The following is a 23,810-nucleotide window of genomic DNA, read 5'->3' as shown; positions in this document are numbered from 1 at the left end:
TGAGATGGTGCAAGGGAAAAGGGTAAGAGGTGTCACAAGGCTGCTTGAAACCCAAGACAGACATTATGGTGTAAACACCAGGCAGGCAGGACAGGAGCACAGAAGCAGCTCTAGGAAGTGGCAGGCTGGAGATGAGAGGGGATGTGATCCTCTGGAGCAAGGAAATGAAAAAGGCTCAGTGAGACCTCAGAATGGCACATGATGGTGAAGACCTCACCATGAAATGTGTTTTTGTTGGAGAAGGGCTGGAAGAGTCAATACCATGAAAGCCTTTCCCAGAATGTTTCATGCTTAAGCATGACAGAAGTTGGAACAACTCTCCCCTGCTTCCTCCTCTTTCTGCTCTCCCTTATTCAGACCCTAGCCATCACAATGGCACCTGTAGCCACTTCTAAAAGCCTGCCTGTACATGAGACTGGGCTTCAGCAGGGCCATGGTGTAACACTCCTCTAAAACACACCACTCCATAGTCCTATCATAGTGGTGATGCTGCAAAAGAAATATTAACAGCAGTAAATGGGGGGTATGAATAAAACCAGGGAGAGGGGTAGTTAAATTTCCACAGGCACTCAGCTTCCTTCATGTCATAACTTAAAGCAGAAATAGTTTTCTCTTTTCTTGATCCCTTTCAGTAGGATCTCAATGAGGAACAGATCCAAGACTACTTCTAGGCACCGTGCAAAAAGAAAAAAAAAAACCTCAACACCACTGGAGAAGGATAAAAATCACAAATTAGTTCGTTGAGTTCCAGTGCTGATAATAGCAAAACTCAGCTAAGAGGGAAAGGGAACTATGACAAAGTGCCTTCATTATTAGAGGCTCCCCTGTGTCCTGTATTATTATTAAACACTGACAATGTGCTCCACATCGTTTGAGTAACAAACAAATGCTGTCCCACCCCAGAGAGCTCACAATCAAATGGAGACATAAAACTGGAGCCTACTGTGCAGAACTAGAAGAAAGAGACACTTGGATCTTTTTAATTATTTTGTTTGCTATCAACAGTAAACAAACTTTTCCTTGCAAAACGCATTTGCTTCCAAGCTACCACTGAATGGAAAGAATCACCAATTGTAAGTGTCCCCTTTTTAAAAAACTGTTGAACACAGGCACTTTGCTGGGCATGGATGAAAGTACCTGGAAATCCTGCTAGGTTAATGTGCTCTTTAAATACATCAGACTTTCCCCTAACCTTCTCCAACCAGTGATCTCTTCAGATTTCCCTCAGTTTTCCCCACCCTGGTATGATTTCTCTTCAGACTCAGAAACCTTGAAACCCATTTCTCTTCCCCTGCAGAGTTCATGCAGTCCAAATGGCTTAATTACTGTGACTGTACGAAAGCCCTTCTGCAACACAAACAGCCAATGACTTTTTCCTGCAGTTCCTGCCTGGAGAGCTCTTCAGCTTATTCCCTTTATTCCATATGAGTGAGGAGGATGGAATTCCACTCGCTTGAGTCTTTGGTCTACAAAGACTAAAATCTACAATAGTTACTAATGACTGTAGGCTTTTGTTCATATTAAAATCCCATTCAAAACACTGAGCATGGACAGTCCAATGGACAGCAGCAGGGCTTTGAAAACCCTTGATCATACTTGGCCTGTCTCTTCCAGTCAGTGGGGAAGGTGAAGACCATCACAATTGGGCAATTTCACCACCTCCAACTCTTAACAGGCAAGGAGACATGGATGCAACTGCCTTTTGAGAGGTCCTCTTCCCAAGGACACGCGCTGAGGCTCCGGAAGTGCAGCCCTTACCTGCCGGACTTCCAGACGGTACTTGAGGATGGGATCCACAGCATCAGGCTCCTTCTGTGTCCACTGCAAGACGTAAGAGTAATTCTTGGATTGCTTCTGGCTCAAGGTGGGGTTGGGAGTGTCATAATAAAACTCTGGGCTGTAAGCTTTTGCTGGAGGGGTGGAAAAAAAAAAAGGAGGAGGAAAGTAAAAGAGCAGGATCAAGGGGAACATAAATTACAAAGAGATGTGGTGGTAGTGGAACAGCTCCACTCGCCCAGCTTATCCACTTGCTTTTGGCATGATGGGCACCTTTGCTATTGAGGCTGGTGCACTGACGTGCCGTAATTTTCTGTGAATCTCTACTGCTTTCACAGTCTCAACTACTGGGACAGTTAGCAGCCCCACAAAACCAGTGGGGCATGACTGACACCAGGGAAGGTGGGGACAACTTCAGCTGGAACCAGCTCTAATTCTTTCTCTCTTGCTTTGTAGTTTACACTGAGGAAACAGCTTTAAATCGGCATTTCTTCTGTTTCATCTTCTGCTTTACAGAGTCTCCTGCTAACAAATGCTGAGGAAAGATCATTTGGCCAATAGGTCATAGGAAAAGTGTTATTTATCACACAGGGACCACGGCATTAAAAAGGAGACCTTGATCCTTCTGCATCTCCCCTGCCTCGGCAACACAGTGTTCCAGCCTCTTTGTTACACGACAATCAGCTCAGCAGCAAAGGGGATGCTGACCTCAGCCTGGGTAAAAACAGCAGGAGCTTCTGCAGAGGCGGAGATGTCTTCTCTAAATCCATGTTTCCCCTTAAATACAGAGGGCAGAAGGAGGAAGGGAAACACAGGAGGCACGACATACCAGATTGAAACTGGATAGCTCAGAGAAGAAGGGATTTCCCATCATTTCCCTAGTTGCTGGTGTCTGGAACCACTATCAAACAAGATTTGAATCTAATGCCATGCAGCCCAGCATCTGGTGGACTAACGCCCAAGGCTCAGAAGCAACTCAAGGTCTTACCCACAACTGGTTTTGCCTTATTAGAAATTCACTTAATTTCATCCTGTACACGTCAATTTTTGGCAGATCCTGTCCTGGGCCAGGCAGGAACTGGACTTGAACCAAAACTTTCCTTTCTGGGTTCAGGTCCAATCTGTATCTGCACAGACCACAAAGATGCCTAGGCAGCAAGGGATGCTGGAGAGCAGAACATGTATAAGCACCATCTCCCCAGGTGATGCTTCACCTTTCCACTTGAGTCACAGGCCCTAACATTCTGTGTGGTTATAATTAGGCTCGAAAGGATTCAATGTTTATTTCTTATGAACTCAGATGGGCAATATTGATGTTTCTTTGTAAGTCTTTTTTTTCTTATTATTTTTATTGACTTGAATTTTTGCACAAGCAAGAAGTTCAGAACCACCTCAGAGACTAATTGCTGCTTATTCAACTTGTATTGACTGTGGAAGTCAAGCTTCATAACGGATTCCAAAATAAAATCAGAACTGATGATAATCATCATTTTGCATGATATTAATTCCTTATTAATTGACTCCAAGATGGAAATGGAAACTAAAGAAAAAAAAGAAAAGCCTTCTAATAGAATCAAGATACTTTGGGAACTTCCTTTCTCAAACTTTTACTATTGCTGGAAAGTTTAGTCTTTTTGTTACTGTTGATGTGAAGAGCAGAAAGTTATTCACTCCATCTTTCAGGGCTTTTCTGTACTTGTGGCTAGTGGGAGTCCAGGTGGTAACCAGTATGGGCTGCCCTGATAACTTTATCAAGGGGGATCGGTTGATCATCTCATGATCCTTCCAAAACATCTCAAAAAGCTAATTGTCCATCCACAGAGGAAACTAATCCCATCCTGGGCAAGATGTATGTACTGTTTCCAGTACATCTGAACACCTCGTAGTCACAAATGAGTCACCACCTCTCTGCCAGATAGAAAGGTTAGTGTCCTTCTTTCACAGAGAAGAAAGAAAGAAAGAAGAAGAGACTCTGCCCTTCCCCTTGCTCACACAGGGATCCTGTGGCTGTTAAGAATTAAAAGCCCAGTGGTCCTGAGCCCAAGCACAGCAGTCTACCCACTGGATTATATTTCAGGTTGCTCTGCAGGCTCAGAAGGTCTAATTGATCTGTAACTGACAGAGGCAGAGATGTTTGGAGCTGAAAAGCCACCACCAGATATCAATGCCTTGGAAATGGAGAAGGGATGCAGGAAAATAAATGCTTGCTGCTTTCCTGATGAGTGCTCGCTAGGGATGAACACTGCTTCTGCTGAGCAGATCTCATCTCGTGGGGCACAGCACAGCACACCGGGTGGCAATATGGATTTGTCACTACTTCCAGCATGAAATTCTGATCCTGGGAGCATTCCCAAGCTTGCTGGGGACACAGTTTGCTGTGGTGGCTCATAGGCGGATAGAGTTTGCCAGCACTTAGTGATATGAGAGTTGCAAGCATATGAAGAAAAGGTAGAGAGTGACAAAACTCTCAAGCAACCACTGCCAGACAAATTCCATGAAATCTCAAGAGGTGAGAGCAAGGTCCTGAAAAGAGGCCCACACAGTAGAATTGGTTTGGGCTTCCCCATTTCTGAGAGCATCTCAGAGTTACAGCATACGTGAGCTTTTCCAAACCCTGGGAAAGACCTGCTTTAAAATCAGGCCTCTCTGGATGTTATTTATTCTCATTTGTTCAGCCCTGACTTGAAAAGTATTATAAATCAGCCCAGGGCTGAAACCTCAGTATTTTGGCTGAATTTACTGCTTATTAAGGCAACTTCATTGGAGAGCTTTTCTAGAAATTGGTGCCCAAGTCAATTCTGGGGTCATGGGAAAAGCAGATTTAATGATCAGCTGAGAGGCTAGGTCAGATGTGTGGTTTTAGATGCTGTAACTCTGCCATCCCTCTTTGGAGTTGCAGGAGAGGAGTCCTGTTACGGTGCCTGCTGGATTTACAGAAAACTGTGAGCAGCAAATCCACTGCGTACTGGTACCTATTCCCAGCTCGTTTTTATCCCAGCAGGCATCGTGAGACACAGACCACAGACAAAAGGAAGGCATACAGGAATACATAATACGTTTTTTGTTTGTTTGTTTTTAAAGGGGAAAATAGATGTTTTGGAGCCTGTTGGGGGGATGTAGAGGGCCTTTCACTACCCCTTGGTTGATATTTATGATACAATTTGTCCCAGACCGAAAGCTCACTGCAGCCTCGAGTTTAAGTCCTGTCTTTCAGGCAAGCAGTCAAACACTGCTAAAATGTACCAGTGACTGGCACTAACCTCCCCAGGTCCATCCCAGACTTGAGGGACTGCCTGAATGATGGAGGCAGATCTCCCTGTTGGCTTATGGGAAGCCATCCCTTCTGAACATAGCACTGTCCAGAGAGGAGGCAGTCAAGGTTACCTCTACTGGCACCAGTTTATGGGAAGCTATCTTCCCACCTCCATGACCCCATGGCAACAGCTCATCCCAATGTGCACTCTGTGACTTACCAGACACCTGGAAGACGCAGGTGGAGACCCCCACGTCGTTGGAAATGCTGCACTCGTAGCTACCACTGGTCTCCCGGCTGACACTGTCCACCTTCAGCTCCGAGTAGTCCTGCTGCTCTGCCAGGGGCTGTGCCAGAAGAGTGCCGTTGAAGCGCCAGACGGAGGTGGCCACCTTCATGGGGCTGCCCTTCAGCATGGTGCAGCGCAGGGTGACGCTGCGCCCCAGGCCCTGCCGCACGTCCTGGGAGGCCGGCTCCACCACAGGGGGGACTGGAGACCGAACAGAGCAACAGACAGGGATGCCATCAGGGAACAGCCGTCTCGCCCTGCACGGGCACCCCGCCGGTGGTTTCCAAAAGGATATCTATTTTCTAGCAGGAGCCAGGCTTCACCAAAAGCAAAAGCAGCAATAGGTATCTGACATCCCCTTCTGACTAGCCTGGGGCTACCTCCCACCCATTTATTAGGTAGCAGTGGCCTTTAGCAAGGAGTCATCCCACAGTGAGACACTGCTTAGAGGAGCTACCAAGCCCTGCTCTTTCAGGTGAGAAGTGCAACTCCAAGAGCTAAGCGTGCCACAGCTTGGATTCAATCCTCAGATACTATCAGAATAAACATAGTCCTCATGCCCAGTGTGAGCTGCACTCCCTGAGCAGAAAGGGATGCTCCAAAGCAGTTACGTTCATGTTCTGGTCAACGTCCAACAGGGTTATCAGGGACACCATGTGCTGGGGGAGTGATACGCACTGGCTGTCCCCACAGAACACAGATCTGAAGGGGCATTAGAGGCCTTCTCCCAAATACATCAATAAAATGCATCAGGGACTGGCTACAGGGATGCTGGGGTTTTCACTTCTGGCAACAATTCCCCAACTTTGGGAGGTGAGTCACATCTCTCTCTGTCAGCTTCTCCACTAGTACTGAGAGAATGGTACCGTGTGGCCTCCTCCTTAGCAAAGGGAGGCTACTAAGTCTTGTTCTTTATCACTTGTAAAAATTTCCAGGAACATCACAATTTGAGCACGGTTGAGGCAGACCAAGGAGAAAGTCTGGATTGGTATTGCTTGGGTTACTCCTTATTTAATATAATGGTAGAGGACTTCAATCTCCACAGCCAACTGATGGATGTGTTTTACTTGCAATAAACTCTTAATTAAAACGCTACAGCATGGGAATAACCAGGAGCTCTCCCTCTAAGATGAGAAAAGCTTCCTGAACACAAACCAGCTGTTAGTCCAAATGTGAAAGAGGGATGACAGATTTATATCAGCTCCTGCACAAGCACAACTCATCTTCTCCAGGTCCAAAGCACCTGCTCTTCCACAGACAACTTCCATGCACCACAGATTTACAAGGCACCTGCCTCCTCTAAATGTCCACAGATCTGCCATGTACAGCCAGGCCCAAAAACCTATAAGACACAGCATTCTGCAGTGCCAAAGACACAGCTCCACCAGGAACCATGGTGGATCACACAGCATCCCTGCTGCCCTGAGCACAGCCGTGCCTGGAGGGTTCCTGAGCACCAGTCTGTCCCCTCCCACAGCCTGACCTTGGCAAGATCCACATACAGCTCTGTTAGTGACATCTCCAGCTTCATCAGTGATGAAGATGGAGTGTGCACCACCTCATAAGTCTACATACACAGTGTTCCCTCTCCCAGGGATGCGGCTGCATCTGCTGGCATGCAGCACACAAGCATCCCCTCCACCTGGCAGCCCTTGTTTGACAGTGGCTGATTGTTTTCTAGGTACCTATTTTCAACTCACAGCCTCTGGGCCCTTTGGTGCACTTAAGTGGATTAAAAGCAGCTCTTGACTGAGCTCACATTGCCGTGCAGAGCGGCATGGTCAGCTCATTACAGATGGCTTTGCTAGCAATGTGTCTCTGCGGGTGCTCCAAGCACTGACTTGCCTTTGGCTCACACGTCTCCCACCTCACGGTGAGAATAATGTGAGAAGTTGTTTGATTAGACCTAGTGCCATGAATGTGTCATCTCCATCCCTAGCTGTTATCCCATTTCTTGGGTCACATCTGCTCCTTAATTGAAGCCGGTGGGGTCTCACATTATAATCCCAGCCAGCTGGTGATGTAGGAAAAAAATAAAGGAGAGAAAAAGGGGAGAGGAAAGAGAAAAGAAGGCTTAAAAAAAAAAAAAATTAAAATGACATAGTGGCTCCAGATGTACTTAAAGCAATCTGTCTCATGAGGAGGAGAGAGAGAGGTGGGAGAACAGCTTCCATCACCGCACTGAGCGGCGCCTGTATACAAAGCTGGGAAAAAGGAAGAGAAAAAGTCTGAAATTGGACAAAGTGCCCCCTGCAAGGACACTCACTGCAAGGAAATTGCCCACCTGGACCTCACTGAAGAGGTGTCTGCAGCTGGTAAAGGGTCACAGAGGAGCGGGGCTGGGATACTCCAGATACTTCCTCAGGTCACAGGAACAGCAGGGCAGCCAGGGATGCAGAGAATACTTCATCTTCTTCAGCTGGGGAATGGGATTTACTTGATATGCACTGGGACAGGCTCTGGGCCTATGTTCTCACCTTGTGAAGAGACTGTCTATACAGTGTCTATACAGTAAAAATTGATTACATTTTCTCCTCTTCTCTCTGGCACTAGGAAACACCAAATGAGTGTTAATTCTGCAGGTAGTCCTGGAGCCCCTGGGTTTTCTAAAGAAAGCAAGCTGAAGCAGGTCCTCCCATCTCTGCAAATGACGCGGTGCTACGCCAAGGGGCTGCTATTCCTGAAGGCTGCCAGTGGATATGAAAGCAAAGAAAGGTCAACAGCAATTACAGAGCAAGACATCAGCTCTGCACTCCAATGCCTGCTGGGGAGCCCACGCTCGTTTGAGCAGGTTATACACAAAAGGGAGACCCACCACCAAGGCAGGGATTCAGTCTGCAAATCCTAGCAGATAACAACACAGCCTTTTCTTATCCCTGGCTTAAACACAAAAGAAAGCTTGTTTAAATGAGCCAGTGCTCTGACTCCACAGCACTGAGAACTGAACAGCTCCAGTACACCTGAGACAGTGACTGTCTTGGAGCAGAGACCTCCAGCATGACTTCTGCACAGGCAGCTTTAGGGAGCTGCAGGAAATTATAATTATTTTCCAGGTGCCTCTAATAACCACAGAGAAGCAGCATCCCTGCTGGCTATAAGGAAGCAGCATCTCACTACTCTGGCTCATTAATCTGCCACGGTGCTCTTTGGGAAGCTTGGGTATTAACCCCAGTTTTTAGCACAGTTCCAAAGTTGGGTCCTTGTCCAGAGGCTCCTCAAATGCCTTTCTGTATCCTCCCTGAACTCCAGCACATGCAGCTGAAGTGCTCTTTTAAGCACCAAATGTGTTGGAGGCAAGTTGCTACACTTGAAGACAGAGGCAAAAAAACCTGTCTGCATATACAGGGCTTTGGGATCCTCTGGTAAGAAACACAGCAAACAAATATAGGTAATTAGAACTTTGTCCCAGCATACAGCTTAACTCTAGAAGAGCTAGCTGGCAGGAGGAGTGACAAGAGGGGTGAAGAGGGCAGTGCGTTACCATTCTAGGCAATGTTGAAGGAGTGAGGATCCCTCAGCAACCCTAAGACGTAGCTGCTACAAACCACAAGGCAGGGCAGCCTGCCTTTGCAGCAGAATTAGCTCTTTAGGAGCAAGTCAAATTAGCCGAACACAGGCAATCTACTCCAATGTGCCAGGCACCCTAAAGCAAAGCTGAGCTGTAGGCAGCTCCCTTGCTGTGAGCCAGAGCAGATGCTCTGCACTGAAGGGTTGCTAAGCTAGCATGGTGTTCACAGTGATGAAGGGCAAGAGCAAGGGAAGCACAACAGAGAAATGTTAAGTGTCAAGGAGTATTGCTTTGTGCCTAAATAACCTCTTATTTTCTTGGTTTCAGTAGAAATAACCAGGACTAAAATGCTCATTCTGCTAGATAAGTGAGAAATGCACTGGCTGTTGAGCTGTGGTCAAGTCTGTAAGTATTTGGTTTAAGTCTGTTTTTTATTTTAGCCTTGAGGAAAGGAAGAATGTTCTTCCTTACAAGAGACAAAGTGCTTGCAAGAGAGACCAGCCTCCTTGCATTACTACGGTGCTGTCCTGCTTGGGCATAGGTCAAGAAGGGGTACTAGGGGATCTCTGCAATGCTGTCTGATTGCTGCAAGTTCCCATCAAATCCAGATGCCTCCAGAAAGTGGACATGCTTCTTTCACCAACAGTGATGTCAGAGTATCCCAGGAGGGCAGTGATTCACTATGGAAAGTTTTTTTAGTTGTGGGATAAAAAAAAAAAAAATAAATTGAATGTTTTGGGTTTTTTTTTCACTTTAGAAAATGAGGATGGTATCATGAGCTACGGTGCTGTCCTGCTTGGGCATAGGTCAAGAAGGGGTACTAGGGGATCTCTGCAATGCTGTCTGATTGCTGCAAGTTCCCATCAAATCCAGATGCCTCCAGAAAGTGGAAATGTTTCTTTCACCAACAGTGATGTCAGAGTATCCCAGGAGGGCAGTGATTCACTATGGAAAGTGTTTTTACTTGTGGGATAAAAAAAAAAAATAAAATTGAATGTTTTGGGGTTTTTTTCACTTTAGAAAATGAGGATGTTATCATGAGGCTGCTGAGTATGAGATGGATGAAAGGCAAGAAAGGCTCATATTGGTGTGGACTGATGCAGAGAAATCAGTGACAAACTTGAACACAAACCAGCACCTACAGAACAGGGGAACGCTGAGTGAACAGACCTTGCCTTAAGAGCTCAGGCAAGAACCCAGGTCAAAAATCCTAGACACTGCAGCACAACACTACTAAGCAAGTGAATAGCATAGTCTGGTCAATTCCCAAAAGCTGGCTTATTGTGAGAGGGCTGTCATAGCTGAGGAGCTCATTCCTAACCTGCTTTCTGACCCACAGGCAACCCCTTTCTCCCACGCAGCCACCCTGACTGGTGGCCAACAACAGCCATCTCTGTGGGTGGTCAGCCACTGCACTGTAACCAATGCTCTATGCAGGTGCCATGGGCTGCTGCTCTCTCATGTTTCTAAAGATATTTACTTCCTGCAATGCTTCCTCTGCTGTGAAGAGCACCATGGCACAGCAATGTCCAGGCAGAAAAAGAAAGGCACAAGCAGAAGATGGTCTGCCTGAGGACACGTCAACTGGCAGCATCAGACGAAAGCAGTGCAGGAGTCTTGTATTCTGACCCACACTTTAGTTCTTAGGCTTCCTCTCCTGTGAACAACACCCTTGCTCCACCCTTCAGAGTCAGTCATTCATGTTTTTATTTAAATCTAGAAAACAAACACATAACAAAAGTAACAAAACCAGCAAGCCTTGCTAGATTAGAATGCAGCTTTATTTTCATCAGCTCTCATCCCACTCTGCTGAATGACTCCCTGCAAGCTTAGCTGTGCAATCACTGCACCACTGGGACTCCTGCTTGTAGTCTCCACCTTATCCTACCTGTGAGAGCTAACTGACCACTCATTGGATTAGCATTGCAAAGGACACACAGATAACCTGGTATGAAAGATTTCACTTCATGCTTATTTACAATTATTATCAGGTGGTAATTTCTCTGGAAAGCAAATCAGCAATGCTGCTATTAGGGCCTTATGAGACCTGTATGATCCCATCCAGCATCCACTTAAAAATACTGATAGGTACCCTTCTGTAGTCATACTGGGTGCAGTCTTCCCTAATCTACTCTAGACAACCAAAGTGATCCCAGCAAACAGTACCTTTTTTATCCAGCCCTTGGTCCCATAATCTGGGGTAATAAAGATGTCACAGGCATCAAATTTACTGCACGTCTGCTTTCACAGCAGGTAGAAGACTCCATGGTTTCAGGTCCAGGAGAGATCAGAGCTCTCTACCTGAGTGAGCAGGAAGCTCTTTTATTGTCACAAGGCTGGGAAATCACAGCCGAGCAATTCTGTTCCCTGCAACAGCACCCACACCCCAAGAATGTAAATCAGGCACCAGCAGTTTTCCATGTGGAGACATATATCCAACTAATATTTATAAGCCCAATCTCATCTGCTTGTTTGTGAGAGATGATATAATTGAGTAGTTAGAAGAGGGGAGATGGAAGAAGGGTTGCTCAACCTACTTCAGCTTAAAGCCAGAATCTTTCTTTCATCTTCTATGCCTTTTGCCTTTGCACTTCAGTCTCTTCATGTATAAAGAGAAAAAAAACATATCTTTTGCAAAGTGCTTGAAAGTCAAGTTGCAATTATTGTTATTTTGAACAAAATAAATTTGTTTGAGTACATTTTCTTCTAGACAAGTGGATGCAGGGACCAGAGAAGCAGAGCTCAGAGCAGAGAAGGCTTAGTCCTGTGCTAGCTGACTGCTTTTAAAAGAAGAGCAAATGAAATGTATTCACTACTGGCTTTCCTGCTTTCCTCTTCTCTGAACTTTCCAAGCCAATTAGCTCAACCAGTCTTCACCTTGTTTTAATAAAGAAGGTTTTAGTAAAAGATTTCATCTTCTGCATGACAAGCTGGGCCGATTAATACCTGAGACCCCTAGCTCACTTTACAGAATGCTTTGAAGGAAGTCCATCCTGGGTGGGAATTTCCAGACCTTCTGCCTCACAGATATGCCTCCTCAAAAAAGATCTGTCCCAGACATGCTGGAACGCCACTCAGACTCGCCGTCCAATTAATTAATGCTAACAAGACACGACAAAGACAAGTATTTTCCTGCAGTGTAAGGCCACCTCATTCCCATGCCTCACTTATCTTGAAGGGCCTAGTTTCACATGCTCCCCTAATTGAAACAGATAAGTGTGAAAAGATGGTGTACGTACAGAAGACACATACACATTTGTATGTGAGATGCATACTTATAGTCCTCCTCCCACCCACACACAACCCAATTAGCACAACAGAAATAAAGAGGGTGAGAGAGCGGGCATTTCAGAGCCAATACCTTCAATTACTGCCACACCAGTGGCATAACCCAAATCTAGATTTTTTTTTTCTTCTGCAGATGGACATGAAAATATTGCCTCTAACTCACACCCAATTTTGCTAGTTATAGCATGGTGAAGCAAGATGATGGCTAGCGTGCATCTGGGATTCCTCTGCCCACCCACATAACCACAAGAGGGGATCCCTCCCATGTGTATCATTGCCAGAGCACCAACTCTCTGCTCAGGTTCTGCCTCTGTCTTCTAGAAGATAACAAGGTGTTAGCTCGTACCCATGCATCTGTTATTACATGCTTCTGTTTAACAAATTGGGCTGGCAGTGACATACTGCTCCAAACAGCACATAAATAGTTCAGATCCAAACATCCACTAATGGTCAGCCAATGATACTTTTTCCCCAAAAGCATCCCACATGCATTAACTTTTGGCAGACAACCAGTTATCTTACTCCTCAATAATTCATAGGTGAGCTACTCAGCTGGGTAGTTCTGGGAATAAAGCAACTCATTGCCAGTGCAAACTAAAGAAAAGAAAAAAATCCACCCATAAAAAAAGAATTAAATGAGATTCTTCTTCCAAAATAGAGAATCCACATCTTCCCTCTTACTTCAGTGTTTGTCACCAGTTTTTGTTACCATCTAACCCAATTCCCTTGCTGCAGTTTAAACGTACTGCAAGTCCTCTCAATAGGTGTTTTTATGTCCTAGTAATCAACTCTGTCCTATCCCCAGTAGCCTCCAATCTCAACAAATACTGGAAGCAGAGAATTCTTTGCCCCCTTCTCCTCTCCCAAAGTCCTTGATAAAATGATGTTGATGTTTTATATGTGTGTGTGTATGTGTATATATCTGTATCTCTAAAACTTCCCTTTCACTCATTCCTTTGGTCTTCAAGAGGCAGAGCCAGAGCTTTAGTTCCTATTTAGATTGTTTTCTCTAGGAATAAACACTGCCCTAGAGTGTTAAATGCCAGAGGAATCATATGTGAAAAGATTGGGAAAGGAGAAAATAAAAGAGAAACCTGAATCTACAGCTCTGACTCTCCTCACGTGCCTGGCAGAGATACGCAGGGCACAGGGGCCTGTAATGGGGCAAAGAACAACAGGTACCATTTTCAAACTTGCGAGCAGAAACAGAGCTGCTTGCACCATCACAGCAGAATGCATTCCCTATGCTTCCATAGACAGTGTAAAGGAGGAAAAATAGAGGGAAAACAGCCCTCCTATGATGTTCATCATCCTAGGATAGATACTCCATCTTCCCGAGAAGGATTTGGATCAACTGAGAAAGGACTGGTCATCCCTCCAAGTCTGACAGCAAACCTGGAGCTAGCTGGAACAGAACTTTAAAGCCCACATTTATCCCATCCCATCTTCAGGCTCTTCACTGAGACATCCAAGTTAGAAATGCCACCTCTCTCCAAAGCCACTGAGTAAGAGGGACATCTCCAGAGGACAATTCAGATGGCAGGATTCCCCAGCTGGCATTACTTCCCTCCATCCTGCCGTTGCATGGGGAGCCTAAGGTGATCCCAGCCCTCTCATCTCTACTATGTGTGATGAATGCAGAACAAAGTAAATGCTTGTGCAACACTTGCACAGAAGTGGCCAATGGCACCAGTCTATATTAACCTCTCCATGACCTCTCAATGCCTTGTTTAGTGAGTTCATCAGGAAGCTGAGTCATAACACACACCCGATGCTTGGGCAGCTCGTCCTGTTCTTGGACAGGAGACTCCTATCTTTGGGCTGCTGTGTGTGACAACAGAGCAATGCTGGGAGTGAAAACAGACATCAGCCTGTGTGTTCCCCATAGTCCTGTTCTTGGACAGGAGACTCCTATCTTTGGGCTGCTGTGTGTGACAACAGAGCAATGCTGGGAATGAAAACAGACACCAGTCTGCATGCTCCCCATAGCAAATGCAGTGATAAACCTTTGGACTCCAGACAGCACCCACTTAACACCACTGATAGGGCTCCTGTCCAGGGCATGCAGCTGCCTCCCATAAGGAACTGAGTTTCCCCTAGTTTCCTATGGAGGATCTCACCCACAACCAGAGAGCTACCAGGCAAGGGTGACTGCTGGCTCCAAGCATCAATATAATAAGAATAGGCTCCTATTCCATTACCAGCTGCCTGAGCATTTCAATCACCTCCGTATGTTTAGACCCTTTTAATAAAAGAACTGAAAGTTAAGAGCAAGGAGACTGCAGGAGAAAGTGCCTCCAAGATCTGAAATCCTGTCAAAATGGAGAAGAGTCCCTGCTTTAGAAATGTAGTGATTGTCAGGGACACAGGTGGTCAAAGCCTTCTGCTCACAGCTGGACTACAGTTTTCAGTTTGAGAGCTAAACTGGGAGTACTAGATGATCCTTTCACAGCTGCTTCCCAAACAGGCAGGCAAAGCAAAAGGCAGCATAGCCAAAAGCAGAAATGTTGGTTAAAAATATCAGACCTGCTTTAGTGATGGGGTGGTGGGATCAGAGCTCGAAAGGGGAGCCATCCAAGCCAGAAAGAGCCTGGCAGGGGAAGGAGGACCATCCAAGGCAATTAAGATAATCAAATATTAACAAGCGGTCCTTAATATGTTTACTTTGAATTCTTTGCCTGTACTAGTAAGCAAAAAGGACACATGGGGCAAAGCTAGATCAGGAAGAGTTCTTATACAGTTGTTCTCCACTTACATACAGAGTAGAATGAGGACAAGCTTCCCCATACAAACCAGGCTTTTCCTCAGCCTCTCCCCTTCAGGCTTAGCAGGGAATTGGGACCAAGGGGGAAGAACTCAGCATAAAGCACCACCCAGTTCTCCATCACTTATCTGTCTGCTGCCTTGGAGTTCTGCTGCCAATCGTTTAATATCCTGTTCCGCTAACTGTCATCATTACCCCATTTTTCCATCCTTCACCCTAGATTGGTCTTGATTCATCTGAGGAAGATGATGACAATGAAAATGTAACCATTCAGAAAGAGGCTGAAAGGATGCTCAAACTGTAAGATTTATGGCAAACGTTCAGTTTCATAGATGAAGCAGCTGAGGTCAACAGATATCAAAGCAGTTTTTCCCATAAGAATTAATGTAACAAGAGAGGTGGTGCATACAGGAACTTAAGAAATGTATGCAATTTAAAAACACAGGATCAGTATGTATGGCATAGAGAAAGGAGAGGCAAGAACATTTTTTACTCTAAGCATTTTTGCTGTCACTTTCTGGATGGTTACCTCTTCATCATTGTCATCATCATCTTCAGATGAATCAAGATAGATCAAATCAATCATGGGCGAAGGATGGAAAAAATGAGGATAGGTTCAGGCGGTCCATCAGATGAAATAGCCAAGGTCTTTCAGAATAGTGACCAGCTCTAAAAAGCCAGCTGCCAAATAGCCACCATCTCTGCCAGGCTTGTCTTCCCCCTCCATCCTTCACGCCGTTACCTGCATGCCTTTAGAATGTGTGAATTAATCTTAAGTGCCTGTGTCCAACTCCTCTTCTATTAATTAATTATGAAAAAAATGCTTTATCTGTCACATCAGTAACTGTCATAGCTTTTCATGAATGTATCCTCAGCAGATTGCTGGTTACAGAGAATCATCTCCTGTTTTGCACTTTATTCCCCAAACTGCTAACCACTTATGGGGAGAGCAGCGAACTTGGCACTCTCCTTTCTTCAGGCCTGGATGATACCAACTGTCTCAGAGAAGAGCATGGACTTGAGCTATGGAGAACTTTGCAGCCCTGTTGGAAATCTCATGTCTTCTCTCTACACTGTCACCATGTTTCCAGAGAAGCAGCAGCACACCAGCCTCGCTGCTAAAGCAGATGCAGCCTTGCAGAGCTCATCTTTCCCTGCACTAAGAAGAGCACTGTCACTTCTGACAGCTGCAGGTGTTGTGAGCTCCCAGAAAACACCGTCTGGGGCTCAGGGTCTCCTCTGCAGCAGAGGGCACAGGAAGGAGGCCAATGACAGAACTGGCAATCATTCAAGGACAGCAGTTGGCCTCCTTGACCTCCCCATCTGGCTATCAGCTCTGTCCCATCTCCTCTGGACTTGGACCAGGAGAGGGAAATTTATTAACAGTCCCGCTCACGGGATAAATCTGCTTTGACATTCGATTTTCCAGGCTGCTTCTGTAGCTGACCTCAAACTGGGCCAGCACTACAGGAACCATGTGGAGGAGCAGCATCCCTGTAATACAGGCACATGCCTATCTTATACAGGCACTACTTCACATTGACTGAGGAGGACGTTGGCTGCATGCAAGACAAGTGGGAAGTACACACTCCGTTTCTCCTCCTGATGTTTGGATTTCGGTCCAACAGATAAATGCCTGAAGCTGCTTCTGTAAAGTTTCCTCTGCTCACATTCTTGACTTCTCTGGGAGACGAAAAGTAAGACTGTTACCTCCCTCATTCTCACCCATTGCATCAAGATCTCAAAGTGAATCCTGGCCTGAGTCAATCCATCAACAGCTATCAATCCAAGGCATTGCAGCAGCACACACTGTAACATGGCCTCTCTCCTTCCAGCCTCTCCGTGACAGATAATAACACTTCCTAGAATCAGATACCCCAGGTGAAAAGGATATTTTGAACAAGCTTCAGTAATGTTTGCTGAGCCATCCCATTGTGGTGGTCAGAAAGAAGATATAATTCTCTGTTCAGCTCTGTGTGGATGTAAATCTGGGAATAGCTGTGGCTAAATCTGTGATAAGTCAGAGACGACAGAAAGACAGGCTTTCCTACATCCTGTTTGTAAGACTCTAGCTGGGTCTGTGTACCCTGATCTTAATTCATCAGTCCAAAAATGGCAGAAACCAAGACTAACAAGAGATCACAAAAATCTTAAAAATGTCATCAAAAGCAAGAAAAGAAGAGGGAAAACTTCATCTAGATAGGCCTTTGAAGGGAAGCTTGTGATAGCATCCTGCAAACACCAGAGGAGATAAAATTATTCTCCATGCATGTATTGCCTATGGGAGTATAAGCACAAACCAATTGGGCCAATGTAAGCGGCGGAGACCTCAGAAGAAACAGCAATAAACCTTTTTATTCCTCATGGATCCCAGAAAACAACTCAAGGAAGATGAATGTGGAATGCAATTGTACAAGTTAAAAAATGAATGATGATTCATATAGCTTTATGGATCCTTGGCAGACAAACTGGGTAGTGTTTGAGAAAGCAACAAGAAAAGTAACTATCTTGTCATAACATCCTCAGGCACTGGAGAGATCCTGGCTTGCTTCCATCCAACAGACTAATTTGAAGATGCAATACTATCCAAATACAGCCCACATTATGCAGGTTAAAGACACATTAACTGCAAGAGTTCAAAAAAAAAAAAAAAGAAATCTTTAAATGGGTGCACACACCACCGAGATCTCTCTAGTGAGAGGAAAGACCTCCAGGAAGATCTCTCTAGTGAGACCCAAAATTAATCTCTTCACATCATCAAGATCAAAGATCCAGCCATCAGTTTGGCGTAACTAAAGCATATAAATTATAAAGTCCCCTGTTCAGGCTGTGTAGCCAACACATAACCATCTATGGTATCTGAATGACCTTACATCCATTTGCAGCTGGGGTGACTGGGTGCAGACTTTGGTACAGCTCTGGGAGGTGGCTTGTGCTTTGCTTCCTTCCCTCCCACACAAAGGCAGCATCCTTAAGTACCTATGTCAGGATAAGATACCAACACCTGTAAAGGACACAAAATATGCAGTAGTAAATAACATACTAGAGAGATACCTCACACAGGACAACTTCATTTGCTTGATGGCATGGATTTATGGTAATGGCATTCAATTTAATCTTGGATCATGTAAAGCTCTAGGAAGAAAGTAGTTGAGGAAATAACGTGTCACTCTTGTTAGGAAAGGGCCAATAACTTCAAGAGGAATCTGATATAACCCTGTGAATATCAGCTTTCATCTTAATTCTGTAGTACAAAGACTTCCAAATCCTTGGATGAGTAAACCAAAGCTTACTAAATGTATTGTGAAATGTACATCACGTCTGCATTGCTAAGATCATTTTTGAAAATCTGTGTAATACAGGTGATCATGCTGCCAGAATTATGTTGGGGAAAAAACAAACCAATCAACCAACCAACCCCAACCAAAACTGAGAAGAGGGCTATGAAAATGAATCAAGGGCTGGAAAACATGCATTGCAGTAAATGGCTAGAGACCTTTTCTGGATTGCATACTGGAAAAAGGCTAAGAGATTACTTGTTCTGGTGTCTGAGACTACACAAGGAAGATACTGCTGATAACAAATAGCTCTTTATGCGAGAAGACAAAGGCACAAATAGAGCTTGCAGTTGGAAACTGAAATGAGACAGGCTTAGATTAAGTCATGACAACTGAACCATGAAAGTAAAAAACAAAACAAAACAAAATACCCACACCACCCGTCTGGAACAATTTACTAAGCCACACACTGAATTCTCTGTCACTGCAGTATGTGAGAAGATGTTGCACTGAAAAATGTACAAATAATCCAAGTTTAGATCCATAAAGCTAAACTCACCTCTTTCCTTAGCTCCATTAGTAAGAGAGACTATGTTTGGCATATAACTAACTCTTCTTTCTAAACAAACAGCACAAAATGTTTAGAAAGAGCATTTTCTTTCTCACAGTGATCAGGAAGCTAGAGTCCCAGCATTTTGGGTAGGTGGACTGGAGCACACGAGCTTCTCCAAAGCTTATGATTTTTTTGTGTTGGGTTCGTTTGTGGGTTTGTTTGTGTGGTTGGTTTTGTTTTGTTTTTAAAAACACACAACCAAGTGAAAAACACAACCACCTTTCCTCCTCTCTTTAAAATCTATAGGTAGTTTCAATTGCATCTTTTCATTTATACATGTGAGTTGCTTCCTCAAAAGTTACTCAGAATGAAAACTTGCACATTTCCATGTGTAAACTCAGACTTTTGCAAGGCATTACTAGTAGCCCAAGGGGAAGATAAAAATCCCCAAACCACAAAAATCCATTTTGAGTGCTGCTCTGCTTTCCTCTGACCCAAGCCAACTGTCACCATTTTCTCATCCCTTTAGACCCGTTATGCTCTTTCCAGCAAACCACCTTAGATGAAGGGCTGCTCCCTTCCCCTCAAGTCCCAGTTCCCCATTTTCTAGCACACCAGGTTGTTGGTTGAAGGGCCTGTATTATGCATAAGCTATGAATTGTTCAGAAAACCCCAGCAGACCTAGTACTATTAAGCCCATCTATATTGCATTAATTTGTTATCAGCTACTGTATTCTAGCTCATGATGAGGACACTAAAATATCTCTTTGCAATCAGCACTTGATAAGAAAAAGCCCTATTCAGTGCAAATGCCACTATTGTTTATCGTTCTCCTGACGTCAATCACAGCCACTGTCAGGAACCCCTAATTAGTTCTGGCACTCCAACCAGTTCCTCCCATCAAATGCATGGTTCAGTTGGGCCCAGCGTTGCAGCATATTTGCAGCGGACGAGATCTACAGCACTTGTTGCATCAGATGTGAGAGGAGGTCACAACAGATCAAGACCCTAAAAAAGGCCAGCTGGAATGGCCTTCAGTTGCCATTCTTTCTTTAGCCAGCAGGGATTTATCCCAGATGCTTCTTCAACACAGATATGCCATCGTTTTCAGTCTCTTCTGCATCCCATTCATCCCCTTGCAGCTTAGCAAACAAGCAAAGAGTCTGAGAAGTCAGCTTCCTCCCAGTCAACAGTAATGAAAAATTTCCATGGTTTCCTGTGATCACATATGACCCTAGAAAACAAGGACTGCAAAATCAAACAGAACGCAACAGGTCTGCATGCAACTAGGAAATTTAAGCACGCCTGTCAATTTCTGGGACTAACCATGGTTTTGCAGGTTCATCACTCGGTTCATAAAAGAAAATCGACTGTTTTACCTCAAGTCCTGGAGGCCAATTAAATTTAAATCAGAAGCAAAAGCTGAGATAAAGTAGGAGCGTGTGCACACACATGCTTATTTGTATTTGCAATAGAGAGGCAAACAGGAATGGAAATCAGGAACTGTATGAAGTTAAACAGGGTGAGAGGGGTGCATGTTGGAAATGCGATCTCGGCTCGTTGAGAAAACAGAGTTTCCTGGCTTCAGGGAAAAAATAGTTTCTTTCTCAGAGACTGGCCCAAGTGGAAAAGCACAAACTAGTGACTCAACAGATGTTTCCTCACAGATAGCTCCAAAAATCTCTTGTGGCCTTCCTAAAAGCTGGACTCTCAGCCTCAGTGCTGCAGCAGAGAACTGGCAGCAGGGAGACCTGCTGGGATGTGGAGAAGCCTGAGCACATCTACAACTTCATTCACATTCAGTTTCTCTATAGGAGCAAATGTATTGGCACTGTTTCAGAGCTTGGGGTCAGGATGGTCACAGGTAATTAACCCCACCTCATCCACCCTGGATGCTGTTTCCTGCTAGGGCTTCTACTCATATCAGGAGTGACTCAGGGTCTTCCTTGCATAAGCCCCCATCCTCAAAAGCAGCACTGTGAGTTGCTTCCATGTGCCAGCCACAGTCCTCCAGTGAGGCAGGAGAAAATAGCTCTGCTCTGGTGCCAGGGTGCAGGGAGCGGGTGAGGAACAGCATGGTAGCCTGCTCCCACACCCTCATAGGTGCCTGCTAGACACAGTTTGTGGCCCAAAAAAATCATGGGAGAAAAGCAAAGGCACAGACAAAATGCCATAGCACCACATAGCTCTCTCTGGGAAACAGGCTGGGTGAAAAGAGCCTTTGCTCTCCTGGAACAGGTCCTGTGTCAGGTCTGATGTCCTATATGCTCCCCTGCAGGTATGGACAGCTGTTCTCACTTGTTTGTGCCTCAGGCTCTCGTGCAGAGGCTGAGAGTTATAATGAGAAACTGAATTCCCTTTTTTTTTACCTACTTGGTGTCTTCCTGGTTCCCCTGGTGAGTTCTGGTCCATGGCAACTCTATTCCCACAGCTGGGCACTCAACATGCTCATGTCCTGGTCACCAAGAGGCAGAACTTGATAGAGACAGGGCTTTTCCTTCTTTCCTGTCCTGTGACCCCAGCCTTAAAATATGAGAGCTGACAGCAGTTTTCTAGCTACCTCCATCAACCACCTCCCTCACCCCATGTCTCCTGATGCCATTGTAGCACAAGCCTTCCCAAATCTACTTTGCTCAAGTGTCAGCAGCAGCTCTCTTCTTTTGCTAGAAATATTTATAAACTTTCCCATCCTCTTAGCTCTCCTATCCTCAGAATTTTCCACTGTTTATGTTTTTTTCTTTCACATATAGCCACTACACCAAACTCATATAAGCAAGTACCATCTTCTCCTTTCCCCAGATTCTCCATAAACACATATCCCAGTCCTGTCCACCACCCCTGACAGAGAATATCCTGCCACCCCATGCTCCATTTCTCTGCTTTGGTCCAGTTCCCAGGTTCCCTGGACATGTACTGGTGCTGTGCAGACCAAAAGAGAGAGTTTAGCAACAGCTGCTGTGCCAAGCTCCCCATCGCTGACTGGAGGTAAGCATGCAGCAGAAGTCTTCACAGTGCATATTAGAGAGGAACCTGCGTTACATCCTCCTGCAAACAGAAGCAGAGCCAGGACAACCTCTCCCTCCAGCCAGGCTGCCTCAGTGCAGTCTGGGTATCACCAGCTGTATCACAGTTTGGAGAGCTTTGACACAGGTGGTTTCACCTACAGCCTAAAGCCAGACAACAACAACAGGGCTCAAAGCTAAAGCAGTTTCTTCAGAACGGCAAGATGGGAAGCACTGGGAAAGTGGCTGATGGTACTTCAGCATGAGTATGCTCCTGTGGCTTGAAGACAAGGACATGCTTGGGTGAGACCCAAATATGCACAGCCTTGCAGGATGCCTAGCATAAAGCATTTGAGAGGATTCTGAAGTTGTTTTTCATCCCGACAAGTTGATATATAGCTAAGTCCTAGAGGGAAAATAGCTGCCATGGCAGGAAAGCCTTAAAAGGCGAGTCGGAATTAGAAGGTATGAGATGCGGTGTTCAGCTCTGGAAGCGACACAGTAGGTGAGCAATTGTCCACAGAGAGATGATCAAGACTATCTGCCATCCCCTGTGTCTATACAGGTCTTGTCTCTTCTTTCCTGACAGAACTGTATAGCTTGGACTCTTTCTCTTGACAAAATTAAGTTGCTTTTCCTGGAGAGTCTGGCCAAAAAACAGGATAATGGCAGCTTATGGAAAGCGTATTTGTTTCTCCCAACAATATCTGAGAAATGGATTAGCTGATTTAAACCAGTTCTCTTCTGAACAAACAAATTCATCTCTCTAGGCAAGGAGCTCTCACACACAAGCTTTTACTCAGCCTATCATTGCAACTGCATAGGTGTCTAGAGATGAGCAATGAGCTGCATGAAGGCTGAACGGCAGTGCAGGCAGGCTGCAATCTCATGTAGCAGACCCAGGTCCTCTCTTTAAGGAGGGTTCCCACCTTCCTGATAAATATATCTGAGTATCAACCTCTCTTCTTTCATGGTCACTTACCCAGGGCACAGCAAGGAGGCCCCTGGGTACTTTGAATCTGATGTGCGGTGTCACAGACTGAACACGCCAGGTTTGCAAAATCTGCTCCCCAGCCTTCACTGGTCCAGTGAATTCTCCTTACCATCTGGGACTTCTGCTTTATGTCTCAAGTCTCCTACATCTCCTGGCCACTACAGCGTGCAGATATGCTCTGTCAGACCAATTTCAATCAAAGAGGTAAATCAGAAAAGCTCTTGGGGCACAAGGGAGTATCCCCAAGAAAATCTTGTTGAGTGTCAGCACATGATTCCCTACAAGGTAGCAAGCAGAGAAGAGACCAGGTCCTGCAGAGCAAATTCTAACTGCTAAACACCGAGGCAAAAAATTCAGGCCACTCAAAATTCATACAACTGCTTTACCCTGTGAAAGACAGTCTCTTCCAAAGTTGTGTACACCAGTTGCTGCAAGAAAACAGCACTGGCAGTCCTGGGGCTTCGCTCCACAAATGTGAAGGTGGTCACAAAGAAGGATTTAGCTAAGCATTCTTAGCCTGTTGGACTACCTGCCCCTCAATGCCATGAGGCTGGCAGGAGGGTAGGGCCAACAAGTCCTAGATAAACAGGAGCCATCCTCTTTTCCCAAACATTTGGTACAACCACGTTGTAAGACTCATTCCAAAACTGAGGCAAGTGCTGTCACAGCCTCCGTCTGCCAGGCCCCCAGACCAATAGATGGTAATTGTTAAAACAAATCTGAGGCCAGCTTAGCCTCTGTGGTTGTTACTGTGCTCTGAACCAAGGCTATTTGGGTTTCCAGCCATGACAGAGTAAAACTGATTCCTCCTCCAGCCTGTACTTAGACTGACAACTCTAATTAGCTGTTAGAGGCACAGGCACTGGGAAGTGGAGTGAGCAATTCTAATACTGATTCACCCAGGACAGGGCTACATGCACAGACACAAGCTCTGAGCTACTTAATCCCAGCCACAATATTGCTAGCAGAAAATGTATTGACAATCAGGAACAAAACTCTCTGCTCTTAACGGGAGGAGTGGAAGGGTTCTGCGTATTGATAGAGACACAGAAATAATGTGTGTACTTTCAGTTCAGTCACACAAACCTCCATGCAACAAATTAGG

General features: G+C 45.3%; 1 protein-coding gene across 1 annotated transcript in view; it reads right to left on the bottom strand.

The window, feature by feature from the left end:
- The window catches only part of MDGA1 (MAM domain containing glycosylphosphatidylinositol anchor 1), a gene marked incomplete at its 5' end in the record, with an annotated part of 88,055 nt that overhangs the window by 46,507 nt on the left and 17,738 nt on the right, over nucleotides 1-23,810 (bottom strand). The window contains 2 exons of the mRNA XM_008946866.1: nucleotides 1,759-1,910; nucleotides 5,250-5,519. Of these exons, the coding sequence (XP_008945114.1) occupies nucleotides 1,759-1,910; nucleotides 5,250-5,519 (422 nt within the window). The remainder of the gene's footprint in view (nucleotides 1-1,758; nucleotides 1,911-5,249; nucleotides 5,520-23,810) is intronic.

The sequence above is a fragment of the Merops nubicus genome, unplaced genomic scaffold (assembly GCF_000691845.1).
Source record: "Merops nubicus isolate BGI_N331 unplaced genomic scaffold, ASM69184v1 scaffold12869, whole genome shotgun sequence".
Lineage (NCBI taxonomy): Eukaryota > Metazoa > Chordata > Aves > Coraciiformes > Meropidae > Merops > Merops nubicus.
The sequence above is the reverse complement of the archived record's forward strand: the minus strand, read 5'-3'. Positions and strand labels throughout refer to the sequence as shown.